We start from the raw sequence: 14,825 nt of genomic DNA on the forward strand, positions 1-14,825 counted from the left end.
CACACATACATGCACTCAGTCACCCAAACCACAGCTGGTGTGTTATTACAGCGAATCAGCAGCAGCTAGCCTCTTGGGAGGAAGCAGAGCAGCCTTATGTTTTTGTGTGTGTTTCTGAATAACAATGTAAATATACTGCATCTTTACTAGAGCCGCAGAGATTAGTCAACTGATTGATTAGTCGAGTAAAGGAAAATTAGTTGCCTCCTATTTTGATAATCGGCTAATCGTTTCAGTCATTTTACAAGCAAAAGTGTCCGATATTAGCTTATTGGACCGCGGGCCCCACAACAATTAATCAACTTATCTTAGAAATAATCAGTAAATTAGTGATAAATAAAATAATTGTTAGTTGCAGCCCTAATCTTTACACATCTTTATCTTTGCATGCAGGTAATGTGCAGTTCACTTCTGAAGTTACTAAGCAGGAAAAAGCCCAAACGTGTTCTTGAGCCACTACATGATCGTGGTGTCTCCCTCAGTAAAAGGCCCTCCCTGCTTGTTGTAGGAAAGTGCTCGCCTGGGTGAGTAAGTATCATGGATACCAGAGGAGATATTAAAAGTTCTGCTGACTTCCCAGCCTGTCCCCTTCCCGGTTTATTATTTGGATTTTGTGTTGCAGTCATAAAGGTGCAGGGGCGTTTATGAGAATCTGAAGATGATTCAGTGCAGGCCGTGCCCCCTCAAGAGGACACTTAACCACCCACCAGCACCAGCGCTGCCTGCTCTCTGGCTGACACTGTGATTCTACAAACCCATCAAGGATGAAGCGAACGTGTTGATGTCCGCCGGAGCGCTCGCTGCACTGAGTGAGAATCACATCCGTGTGTGTTGTACAGCGTAAGTACAACATCTGCGAATCATCCGGAACAAGAAATTTAAATGTAATCACAAGGCTTTTGTGCCTCATTTCTTCATATAACACTGAGTTTTTCTCAGAGAATGAAAGCAGAGAGTGGTTAACTCACGCTTATCTTTGTAGCATCCTTTGGCATCTCCTCTTCAGGAGCCACCTGGGAAACAAACAAGCAAACATGAGTGACAGGGTTTCATCGTAATATCTTAAACCATTCATTATTACAGCCAGATAACATTTCACTGGGGTTATAACCATGATTTGTCAATATATCTACCTGGACACACTGGCAGACATGCGTTCTTACATCCACAGACACATTCGTAATAAAGTATTTGACACTCGACAACAACACGCTGGATTGATTTAATTGACAATGGATCTTCAAATTGTGCAGCTCTTCCAGCTTTTCGGTTTGTTTTAGTTTCATTTTACATCTATTTACTGTAATATTTCTCTCTTAGCTCATTTTCCTCACTCTGCTTCCTCTCTTGAAACAGAGTCAAAATAAGAGTTATTATTGGATTTATCTTTGATAACAGGAAACCTGATTTAAAATGAATGCTAACGTTGCTCTGTAAGTGCTCGATATGAAAGTTACGCATTAACGATTAACACTTAATCTTGATCTGCTTGATTTGACTATTCTCTGCCCCCTAATGGCCAAACATTCATCAACATACATTCATTAATGCACCTTCAAAGGTATACATAGAAGTTAAAGGTGAAATTATTTGGTTTAGTTCATTAAAATGTGTAACTTGTATTTTGGCCATCTTGTAATTGATTGTGATCACACTGTATTCAGCAAAGGGTAAGAAACACAAAATGGTCAGACAATCATTAAAGTTGTAAACAGTTTTGCCTGATAATCTAAATCACTCAACTTTGAAATAAAACTGAAGTGAGCGCACCAAAATGTTGGTAATGATTCCTGATTGCACAGGAAAAGTGTGTGCTCCACAACTATGGTAAGGACTTTAGATCAGAGTTTAACCAGAAAGTCCCATGTTTCCTTGGATGGCGAAGGCATGACTCTCCCCACTCAGCCTCTGACTGCCTACCCTGACCAATCTTACTCCTCATGCCCAAGCAATGAAGGCAATGAGTACAGGCCAATCAGAGTCAGAGTACGGTGGATCATGTCCACACTTCCTTTGGAAAATTTGGGTATTAATGTTGCCAGTTTCCTCAGTTTAAGAGGTCAGTGTTGTTAATGTCAGTTGTAATTATGGCCCAAACTTAAAAAAAAAAGTTGTTTGGGATCATAACTGTCCTTTAAACTAATGCCCAGAATCAATTTACAAACATTGCATAAAGGCTCACTCAATCACATCAGAAGGCTGAAGGCTGTTATGAACCTACTTCATTGGTTGTCCAGGGCTGTCTGTCCGTCCAGTCGAGATGGTTCCTGATGTACCACCACTGGATCTCCAGTGAATACGAGGGTATCCCCGCCCCTCTGAAGGAGCAGGCCATCTCCACATCCTGACCTCTCTGAGCAGTCATATCATGAGGCACCTCTGTGAACATGGCTGGACAGACACAGAAGGAGACACGGTCAACGAATGAAGTCTACTCAGTGGCATTCGAAGAGAAAAGACAGAAAACTATTAAAATATTTTTGGGTTCAGCCTCGTGAAAGCAGATTTCCAAAATCGTTAACTTGAAGTTAATGTTCTGCTAAAAATATGTATTTTTGGCAAGGTGCAGAATCCTTTGAAGCAGATCCATAGCCTTGATATATGATGCTTTACAGGGTTTACCACTTGAACCCATAAAAACTGTTTTAGTAGCTCTTAACACAAAATAAGAAGGGATTCAAAGCATAAAATGTGACATCATGTATCATCCAGCGATGACCACCAGGTAATGCATCATATAACAGTTAAATCAGTTTGGGCAGTTAATCAGAGCCTGACTGTACATTATGACTAGCAAAATATTACAGCGAGCCTATCTGAGTTCTTCCTCTGTTGCATTTTCAAGCTGCTAAGCAACATTATAAGTGACTGTGTGACTGATGAAGAAGGGGATTTGGAGTATGTGTGAGTGAGAGCGAGGACAAGAAGCTAAATTTAAGTGAAGTAAAATGTCAAATGAAAATAATAAAAGTAAAATGTTAGATGTCAAAGTGTTCTTAACAACTGTAATTTTGCCTGCAAGCCCAGCCAGTACTACAGCAATGTCTGAAATGGAACATTCGTGGACGGTTTCCTTTTCTGGTAGATTGTTTTGTAACTTGTAAAGAACGTGTCATTGTTGTTGAAAGGTTTGTTTGCCGTTGACATCTTTTGATCAAAAGAGGACATTCCATTAATGGAATAGTTTGTTATGTGAAAATAAAATATCTGACAACCAGTGACGAGGACTTTCACCCTGACTGCCAGTTTTTGTCAAAGCCTCGTTGCAGTATTCTGAACACCTGGAGGTTCTGTGTCTTTTAGTCAAGTTACTGAAATCAAGAGATATAAAGTTTCTCATTCTATTAATACGCCAAAGTATCCAATGCTGCCTTGAGGTCAGGAGGACTAACACAGAGCAGGCGTCTGCATCGGCATTTGTAAGAGCCCTTTACAGTGCTAAGTTAATATAGAAAGGCTAAATAGGTATGGAGCAAAGGGATCAATCCATTTGTACAAGGCTGGAGCTGTAATGTTGTGAAGCTACACAACATCAAAGAGTACTTGAATTACAGGAACAATCATCACTATTACATATCATATTAGTGTCAGTTTGAAAGTGTTGATCAATGCAAGTGTGGTGGAATTTAGGGCCCAGGGACCCTAAACAAATGTGCCTACACTGGGAAATTGTCACTTTTATTTCACACTGGGTTTGGATGAAAAACAAACTAAAACTATTTTTTATTGTATTTCTTTCACTGGCATCTAAACCAGCAAAATAAAACTTCTAAAACATTTCCAGGCACGTCCAACTGGTAGGAGACCCCAGGGTAGACCAAGAGCCTGCTACGATTCTACATCCCCCAGGAGGAGCAGGAAAATGTTGCTGAGGAGACAGACGTCTGGACCGCCTTGCTTAGCGAGCTGCCATCACGACCCTCCCCGGATAAGTGACAGCAGATGGATGGATGGATGGATCGATGGAAAAAGTTTTCCATTGATTCTAGTTTGGCTAGAAAAATGTCCCATTTCCCCTAAAAGAATGTAAAAACAAGCAATGAAGCAGGGAACAGCATGAGATTCAAGGTTTGGCACACACGCACCTCAATTTTGTGGCCACAAAGGGCCGATTGCAAAGCCTACAAAAGAGGTAATAAAGAAGCAGCAGCAAAGAAATCTCGAGACTCTTAACCTCGTTAGAAGTTGAACAAGAAACTTATAATTGAGTAATTTTAGTCTGACACTGGTGACCCCTCATAGCAAACATTACAGCTTCATATTCAACAAACTCCTTAAAAAATACTAAAAGTACTGTATGTTGTACAGCATGCTGTTACTCTAACGGTGCATTCACAAGCGTTCTATAATTTGCTGCTGATACCAGACGTGAACAGTGTTAGTGTTAGATTCAGGTGCAGCAGGAGCTAAATTTAAACCCACATTTTGATCACTTTTGTCTCCACAAAGCTGCAGAATACCATTAAAATGAAAGCCATCAGAGCAGCTGTCATCCTCACAATGCACCAGGGAACCATGGATATGAGTTTAAAGGGAGTCATAAATCTCCTTTACTCATGAATATGCAGGAGCATTCATAAAGAAGGAAAGTTTAATCTACTCACGTTAAACAATACCTATAAAAAGACACCAGCGCATCATACTGTATTTTTTGCTGCAGTGCTTATGTCTGTATGTTAGTTTTCTTAGCCTCTCAATAATTTACATGTCTGACTTGGATTGATTATAGTATTATAAGCAAGCTTTAGAAAGACACATTTAAGACGCTTCAATTCTACCTGGAAATCAACTTTTACACCACTTTTGAAAAAAAGTGAAAAAATTGAAAAAAAAAAAAAGACAAGAATAAAATAAAACATACTAGAGGGCATTTTAACTAGTTAGTAAAACATCTCAATTTAATACTGATGCCTCTACATGTTTCGCTATCATCATAATACAGTTATTAATCTTATATAGCCACAAATAGAGACAATTACTGCATCTTTCTTTCACTCAGATCAAGATCTTTATGACTGGATCCAGTGGTGCTCATACCACTTCTGTCCACAGGGACCGCCAGAGTTTACAACAAATGAAAGTTCCTCGTAGCAGCTTTTAGGAAGAAAAAATTGTGAATTAACATCAGACGTGACTTGGTCCAAGTCTCAAGTGAGTCCCGAGTCATTTTTCTTGGGCAAGTCACGTTCTTAGTTAAGGCAAGTCAAGTCCTCTCCTAAAGATTCTGCTGTCGTACCTGCAGCTCTTCATAAAGAGAGAGGACAAGGTATCAGTGTCTAATAATGATATTATTGGCCAATTTATGTAACCAGTTCAAAAAGTATGACAATGAATTGTATTAGTATTATAACTGACAATCACTGAAATATATGTAATCAAACAAAAAAACAAATTGACTGAATTTCTTAAATAAAAACGTCCCTACCCATCACTTTTAAACAGGGAAATAATCTAATGAACACAGCCAAATCATTCAAGTCATCATGTCTCAAGTCAAGTCATGTCCTGAGTCTTTAAATTCCAAATTCAAGTCATTTATTTTCTGCTTCTGTTACGTCATCAAAACAGTGAGTAGAGTGACACTTGAGGCGACTCAAGGCTTCTTCAATCACTGGTTAATACAATCACAATTGTACCAATGAAAAGTCATAGCAGGGAAAAATAGTTGAAGTCAGGCAGAAATATGTTGTTAATCACAAGCCTGTAATGTCAAATGGTAACATGAACACGTGAACTGTTAATCGTCAGTATGATGCACAATTTGTAGTTGTCCATCAGTTGGGACTGTTGAAAACAGAGGGGGGACTCAGAGGGTCCAGCCCTTTAACTGGGACATATCTGGAGTGACAGCTGTGTTTCAGGGTGTCTCAGTGCTGAACAGTGATCAGACTCGGAAAGGCTCGAGCTGGATGGTAAATCATCATTTTGTGGACACTGTTAGCTAAATCGTCTTACAGTATCACCAGCGTACTGAATGTTTTGGATCCTCTAAATTTGGCAGCTTATACGTGACGTGCTCTGATCAGTGAGCTCTGCAGAACCAGAAAATCCTCTAACTTGCAAAACTTGAATTCCCCTTTCACTTTTATATCTTTCTGCAACATAACAGGCAGATTTTCAGCCAGATATTTTTTTTCTTCATCATCCACATCAAACCACCTGTCAAATTGAAAGCGAGCCTTGGCTTTTTAGTGGCGCTTGGCAGGTCATTATTTCACACATGAGGACATTTTAGGAATGTGAGTGCTATTTTTCTTCTCATTTTTACACCTAAATTGAGAACATGTAACTATCGCTAAAGAGGTGGCGATTGCTAGATAATGGCAGAGCAAACATTTCTTTATTTCCTGAGCCATTTGCTGTAAAAACTTCTCGAGCATGAAATTTCATTCTCATGTTAGAATCATAAATGGTCAAAATATCATGACTAAAAATCCACTCAAGATTCATTTACTGGCTTTTTCTGGAGCTTCATATCTCACGGTCTTGCTCAGCGTATAATGTTTCCTTAAACTACATTTTCCTGGTTTTTAACCAGTATGGAAAATACTGTAATGTTTTCGACAGCTCTGTTAGCAAATGGATCAAGAGATAAGAATTTTTTAACAAACATTCCTCTTGTTTAACGTTTGTGATTAAACCACTGAGAAAAAACACTTGTAAAAACACCTTCTGTTTTCCTTTCCTAAGTGTTTTGGTACATCTGGATTACGCCACTGCCCTACAACAGCAGCAATCTTATCACATTAGCTTCCTGGATTGGCCCATCTTGGCTACTGTACCTTAACCACAGTGGGCAGCATGTTGACTAGTCCTGAATTATGAGCAGTCGTCCCAAATCTGGTCTTGTTTGTCCCAATTTGATGAGTTATAGCCTAATAAAAGATTAAATAATGATGGCTGTGAACATCTCATCTGGTCATCCTTGTGTCCAGTGTTGTATAACCAGTGTTAGGCCTGACAACGTCAATAAAAAGCTGCTCTGAAGGTGTTTTAATGGTATTTTAGAATTTGTAACTTCCTGGAAAATCATTAAAAATGTTGATGACTCATCCTGGTTTAATGAAAAGGAAACGCCATGGTGAACCTCTATCATATAAAGGTGAATGAAATGATTCACTTATTATTAACTCCATACGACACCTCACGAGAATACTAGGAGCTGCACCTTCAATACTGTGGCTGTCACAATATTTTCCAGCTGTCATGCAGTAATTCCCCTTGAAACAAGTAGATCAGATGAGTTCTCCCTCTGGGGAAATCCTGTGTCACAGATGAAGAGTTTGATTTCAAACTGAAATCAGCACCTTGTGGTTTGCTGCTTCCTTAAAGTAAGATCTGCTGTGTGATGTCATTGAAGTTTATCTACCATTCATCTGCTCTACCCACACAGAAGAACAACACTTCAGAAGGTTTTGTGTGTTTTTAATTACTGAGCTGTTCAAAAGCGAGTCCTTCTGCGAACTTCAAAAATTCATAACTTTCACCAAGGACCCCTGCTTATAGATTCGTCTGGCTTATTCAGTCAATGCCAGTGAGTCAAACTTGCACCAGCTAAGTGCCGATATTCATCTGGGTTCATAGATTAACCTCGACTGAGTCTGCGCTATGGATCTGTCTTGTGTTATGAGAGCAGTACAAGCCTCAAGTCATACATCCCTCTTGTACATTGATCAAATCTGCTTGTATTTTTCATTTGTGAAACCTGAAACGCACCAGGTATCGATTTGACATTACGCAGCCGGAGCCGGCAACAATGCCCACAGCCCCTCTTCTTGTTGATAATATTCAAAGCTCTGATGTAAAAAAAACTGCTGTGTAAGAGATAGAGCCTTTGAAGTTGCTCTCAGCAATGATAATCCGTCTTTTCCCACTTAGCTGTGAAGCCCACAATGCAAAATCCATGCACATTTCACCTAATGCCTCACATATTTAGAGACCACAGGGAAATGTGATAGTCATCGGCAGTTCATTATAATGTAAAGGAGGTAATTGTCACTGAGCAATTTACAATATCCAGACAGCAGATGCTAATCGGATCATATGAAGAGCTGTTTCTTGGTCTATTTTTCTTAATTTCAATCATTTCAGCACATATCTAATACGTTTACTGTAAAAATGGTGACGAATTAAAGGAAAATCTCACAGATTAGTACTTTAGATGTAATTATTGTCTTCTGCTGCTCCGTAAATCCATATTCCATTGATTCTGGTGTAAGAACGATACAAAAATGTTCCTATTAATGCTGTATCTCTTTGTAATAGTCATCTGTAATCTCCACACTGTCATTTGTCGAGGCCATAAAAGGCTGCGATGAGTTGGGTCTGCCCACCCTGAAGCATTATCATTATCTCCAAGATAAACAGTAGAAGGCACTCGGGCGATTGCTGCAAATCAGCGCTCGAAAGCTACAGTGCAGCAGCCAAGTCGGACTCCGTGTCAAACCATTTACCACGGGAGGATGGAGGAAGGGGCGACGGACGGAGAAATGAGTATGAGAGAAATAGTGATGAGACTAAGAAAAAGAGACTCAGTGTGTGTTTGTGCGACGACCGAGAAAATAAATCATAATCAGAGATTGAATTAATGAGCAGGCTGGTGTTTATAAGACTGATGCTGTGGCTCTGTGTGTTTGTGAGAGACTAATATATCCCTAGAATAAAGGGAGGAATTAATACGGGACTGTGTGTGTGTGTGTGTGTGTGCGTGTGTGTGTGTGTGAGACAGAAAGAGGGGGACACAATGTGTGAGGCAGCAGATAGCTGTGGGCGGGTGCAGCAGGGACGACTCTTATCGTTTGTTTCTTAGAGAAATGGAATGTGGTAATTACAGCTGTGATAAAAGCCGAGCAGGAGATGTTTCTTTGTGGCGTGGTGCTCATTCCAGATGAAACTTCCACTTTTCTCCATTTAATAGCTTGTTTACACATATAAAAGGCTTAAAGAAAGAGGCCTACCTTTGGATGACACTTTTTTTTTAAATGCCAATCTTTCAGTATGATAATTTAATGGATAAAAATCATAAAAGTTTTTTTCCTCCAAATAGTGATGCACTTTACAGAGTGCACACAAGTTTAATAAGTGGGAGGGAATATTTGCGGCAGCAGACAGACAAATCAATGCATTATGGACTGAGTAGTTTGTCTTGTCTAACAACAGTGTAATTAATAACTTTAAAGCACCATTAATCGATATTTTTATTTTCATAGCTACACTCAAATGATTCTGTCTAATAAGAAAGGGTTCAGGCATAGTGATGAACACAAAGAATTATTACAGAGCGAAGGAAAACCTTTAACTTTAGCTTCAGCGGCATCACATGCAGTTGACAGCCTGTTCCATGCTCTCACAGTCGGGCATTCTAGTATCAGAAGAAACAACAGAAATGTAGCCCACAGATTTAGGCAACAAACTTCATTAAAGGACCAACCATTTGACGCCATCTGCACCATCATCAGTCCAAAAAAAAAGTACCAAAATCTGTGTGTGACGTACACTTTGGATTATAGTCGGTTTCCAAAGTTTCTCTCAAGTATTAGAGCGTTTCAGCCTCTTTTAGCTCATTGTTTTGGTCTTATGGAAGCTAATTTCCTGTATGATTCAGTTTCACAGCCATTAACTTTGTTTCCAACTGCAGCAGGCAGCTGGACTCAGTAAAAATTAATCCACTGTATCTACCTGCCCAGCACCAAACAACAGACAAACATAGCAGCTGGCTGCTGAGGAAACTGGAACATCTATCAGCTGAAGAGTCAGATGTTTTCCTGTGGACGTGTTAGAAACCAAAATGGAGATATAATGAGAGTGAATATTGGACTGACTTTCATTAGTTGGAGAGAAACACAACTCCAAATGAACAATAATGTTGCTCCATGTTGTCTAGATGTATAAGTAGACAGTGGTTTAAGGCACTAAAGGCTGATTTATGCTCAACGCTGTGTATATATACATATACAGACGGAACCTTCTGTCTGTACTCTGCCTTCACTTTGTCCATACTTGTGCTTGCATACTTGTACAAAGCTTATGGATGGGGGCCAAAACGGAGCAGTACCATCGGATATAATAGGGTGTGGAGTAGCCAATATCTCAAGCAAGATGACCGTAAGACATGATGAGGAAGTTTGTACACTGGCGGACATCTTAAAGTACTAGAACTTACAATTTCTCTCATTGGTAAAGTGAAAAGAACTCTTTGTTCACATGTCGATTTGTATTTAATGGCCTCAGAAAACAGCCATCTACAACACTGCCATTTGCCTCTTTCTTAACAGGTCCATTATCATATCCTCCTCCACTGTCACCATGTTTGTTTTTGTCAGAAATTCCTGACTCTAAGCTGAACTCTAGTGGATGTATTGCTTAACATCAGTGCCAACATATAGGACATTCTTTGAGATGGATGCATCTTGTTTGTAAAGGGGACATAAATGAGTGTTAATATATTAAAGAGGTCATATGATGCTTTTTGGGTTGTTGCCTTTCCTTTATTGTGTTACAGTATGTAGCATTTTTGTGCATGTAAAAAGGTCTGCAAAGTGAAAAAGCCCAGAGTCCACACCAAAGGGAGTTACTCTCTCCCACAGAGAACACTGCCTGAAACGCCTGGTTTCGATTCAAGCCTTTACTTCCGTAACTTATGTGCGTCACTATGTAACAGGCTTTATATAAAGATATATTTTTATATGTATATTATAAAATAGTCAGTCAGCAGACATACAGTTGCTATTGTTGTAGTGGCGTTATTTTAGACCACACCATACTCTGCCTCTGAATAATGTGTTTTCTTGAAAATTTAAGTATGTAAACCTATTCTGCTAGGACCCCCCCAAATAAAAGTATGGACCTGAAAATTAGCATAATATGACCTCTTTAAATATGTGTGTGTCTGCCAGCTTCTTCTGTTATTCAGCTGATTCAGTTTTTGAATTATATCTACATGTCCCTGTATTTTGCATTGATGTTTTACTGGCAGGCTAAATGGAACAGAGCCATCATTAACGTTATTGGTTAGTATTGGTAATATTAGTTTGTACTCACAGCTGGAAGAACATTCCAGGATTAGTTTTCTGAGCCATGCGTATGGTTAAAATGCAGTCTCATACATACCAAATACATACCCAATAGTATTTAAATAACAACTGAACATGACCGCTATCCAAAAAACATCAAGACAGTAGGTATACATTTCATTTTCACGGTTTCTATGGTCAGCAGTGTAACTTTCATTATTGCGAGGGGAATGTCCTGTTGGTAAATAAATAAATAACCTTTGTAAATGCCAGGCCACAGAAGCCTACCACTGCACAGCTGCTTCACTGCAATATGACTGAGAACTGGTTGTTGACAGGGAGGATAAAAACATTGGACCTTTTTTGACATTGACATAAATTAAATCTTAATGACACAAATCCAGTGGACAACACAGTAAAAAAATATCAAACTGATATAAAAAGAAGAAACATCTTGTTCATATGTTGCTTGGTGGCCTAATCATGATCAATGAGCGGAGGTCATGACATGATTTAACCTTCTCTCAACACCTGCCACAGTATTAGCACTCAGATCATGGGTTGACAAGTTGAAAATTAACATATGCTTACTTCCACTTCCTGCATTTGTTGCAAAATAGAAGCCGCCAGGTGCGTGACGAGGCAGCCGGCGGCATCAGCCTCTGAATGTCAATGCTGTTCACTGTGAGTGTGAGATGGCTGGCGGTGCATCGGGCCGCATACAGCACTCTCAAGAGCTTTTCAGCTTCTTGAAATGGCTTCATAACAGCCGAGGAAGTGGCTACAGCCCGGTGTGACTCACCGGCTATTATAATGCTAATTAGGCTGATGTATGTGCAGCCATTGTTCCACTGTGAGAAAGAGAAGGGTATATATTGCTGTGTTGTTCAATTACACTTCTGCTAAATAGAAATGTATTTTCATTACAATGCTAATTCATTTAATGGTCCCTAATGGACGGCTTTAATGTATGTAAATGTAAATATATTTGTAGTCACAACGGTAAAAGGTGAAAATCTATCGTGTTTGCATTTATTCTAAGTCTACTAAGTGGCTAAAAGGTAAACTGAACAGTGGCAGCAGCTTCTGAATCTCAATGCTGTTCATTAGGCGATGCATAGTGTATACAGTGCATTTGATGAGGACTGGGTACAAACGGAGCCATCAGATTGATTTTTATAAAGTTTCAATTGCACTTGGAGCCCATTTTAAAGTCACCACAGAAAACCCGGGGCATATTATATAACCCAGGTGGGATCAATGCTGTATTATAGGGGGAAAAAATCCATATATATCATGGAGGGGAACTCACTTTCCTCATGCTCTTCTCCACTAGGAGGTCAGAGGTCAGGCTCAGCGAGAGCAGGTGGGAGTTTAATCTTTTTGAAGGACACTTCAACAAAAAGGGATTCAATCAAATCTGCAGCCTCATGCTCACAAGATGGTTTCTCTAAGCAGCCCTGGTACTTAGCACTGTGTGGGTTATTCTCCTAGCTTTTAAATAAAGTTTCTGAAATCCTCATTGGAAGTGAACAAGAAGGTATACAGCTTGTATCATAAATGTATGGGCTTATCTAAGATTAGCAGATGGGAACTTTGTGTGCTCTGGAGTTTTCAGCAGCACAGGCTTTGATTTGGCATATGTTGTCATAATTTTTTGAGACTTTCTCCTTTGATTCAAAACAGAACCTCGTTGTGTGTGCAGCTGATGCACCGGCAATTAACGCAGTGGCTACAGTCAATCACTTATATGAGTGCAGCTGTATAACTCCGTTATATAGAGCTGAATTCTAATTATGAGGATATGTCGGCTTTAAAGAATAACTTTACACCTGAAAAGCTGAGAAGCAGTGGTTTACTGCCCTCTCTGGTGGCAAGGTTCATGTCTGTTTCCCTTTGGCTTTGGGTGTGGTCAGAAAACAAAGAACAGTAGAATTCAGCAGATAATAAACCTCATCGGACTGCATCCAGAAGATGTGAAAGGTCACGAAAATTAGCATGTCCACCAGACAGAGCGATGTTATCATACATTCATTGTGATATTTTCAACCAACTGATGAATATATTTTTTCTTCCTTCAACTTTGGTTTGGTCTCCAACAATTCCTGAGTAAAATGTCTGTTGTGAGTTTTTCACTGAACATTGCTGCAGTGTTGACACTGAGCCATACAGAACATATGCGGCCATAAAACTAAAACAATGTCTAAAAAGGGCTAAAAGGCTCAATAGAGCTACCAAGTTAAGTGAATTTAACAATAATCTCTCTCTATGTACATGGTCATTTGATTCAACATAATGTAAGAAAATATAAGGTAACACTATAATAGCCATCATTAATAAATGGTGCATTTATAACTCTTTATAGTAGTAAAGTATTATAAACCTCAGCTGCAACTTTACAATAAACAATCATTTAATAAATGGTTTATAAAGCAGTTACTTGTTTGTTAACAGTGAAATAACTCTTAACTAAAGTTTAATTTACTATGAATTTACCATTTATTAAGGATGATTATCATAAAGTGTAACTTAAAATGATTAATGGAGTTTTTAGATAATTCTAGTTACAAGGTATTTGTGTGTGTTTCCCTTTGTGTGTACTCCATGTGCATTAAGTGTGCCATACTGTATCACAGGTATGCATTTGTACTGTATATATTTTTAATGATGTGGTTACAGTATGTGTTCAAGTGTATGTGTGGACCTTCACCACCCTTGGCTTTGCCAGCTCCTCCACTTGAGCTCCGTTTCCTGCTGGTTTGGCCCAAATCCCAGCTGCCGGCCTGCCTCCCCACAGTGCAGGTCAAACACTGTTTTCCCTCTTAATCAAATGAAAAAGGTTAAAAGGAGAACATGGCTTCCAGAGCCAGAGGGTTCAGCCAGAACACCAAGGACGAGTCATTTTTTTCCCCTGTAATTCAACACAACAAAGGGTGCCACCTCTGCACAAGAAATCATTACCACATCAACACTCAATGACTACGTCCTCTCAAAAACACATCGGGTGCACAGAGTTCAGAATAACAACGATGCCTTTGTAGTACAAAGCAGTTTGAGGTGCTTTAAGTATCTCTTGTCTCACCACACGCGTGAGAGAGGATCTGATTATTCAATAGACTGCAAACAATATCTGAATAACAACATAGTGAAGAACCCATATCATGGTATTTGTCATCACGGAACATTTGAATATCACCTGAATCTGAAGCATGATATTGACCTTTACCTCAAGCAGCATATCTTTTCTGTCGTATTTATAGAAACCTATCAGCTCTCTAACTCCTGTATTTCCTCTCCATCACAATCAAGACACACAGGCACATAAATATGGTCAGCAGGGACCTCATTTTGCTCTATAGGACCACATCAGTTGTCTGGCTCAGAGCTCCTGATTGAAACAATAATAAGAAATCCAGGACTAAAGCTGGGGCTATTTCTGTCCTCTGTGCTGTACATACAAACACATGCTGCCTGTGAGCTGATATCAAATGTCCCCTTTCTTCATTGAGAAGCACAACTGAAACCTACCCCCTACAGGTCAGATATCAATGATCAGGGGGGACACAAATCCCCATGAATAATTGATTGTGGTTGCTTTGATGCCGTACACATCCATCTTAAGCCAAGAAAGATGGCCTATTTATCTCTTTATCTGTTGTATTATCCCCAACATGTGTTCCGTTTGAATTTATCTTCACTCTGCATTTGTTGCATTTTTCTCTTGAACACATTGAACACAACTCATTTTCAACTGCTGCGATGACTCAAATCACTGCCGGGTTTATTCAAATGTCATCTCATTATTCCTGAAAA

The 14,825-nt window shown here is 39.4% G+C and overlaps 1 protein-coding gene across 1 annotated transcript in view; it reads right to left on the bottom strand.

The window, feature by feature from the left end:
• Positions 1-14,825, bottom strand: part of vstm2la (V-set and transmembrane domain containing 2 like a) — a 65,519-nt gene that overhangs the window by 6,089 nt on the left and 44,605 nt on the right. The window contains exons 2-3 of the mRNA XM_084366260.1: positions 2,222-2,391; positions 969-1,013 (exon numbers count right to left, since the gene is read on the bottom strand). Of these exons, the coding sequence (XP_084222386.1) occupies positions 969-1,013; positions 2,222-2,391 (215 nt within the window). The remainder of the gene's footprint in view (positions 1-968; positions 1,014-2,221; positions 2,392-14,825) is intronic.

This window comes from Pagrus pagrus, assembly GCF_965226575.1.
Source record: "Pagrus pagrus genome assembly, chromosome: 11".
Taxonomy (NCBI): Eukaryota; Metazoa; Chordata; class Actinopteri; order Spariformes; family Sparidae; genus Pagrus; species Pagrus pagrus.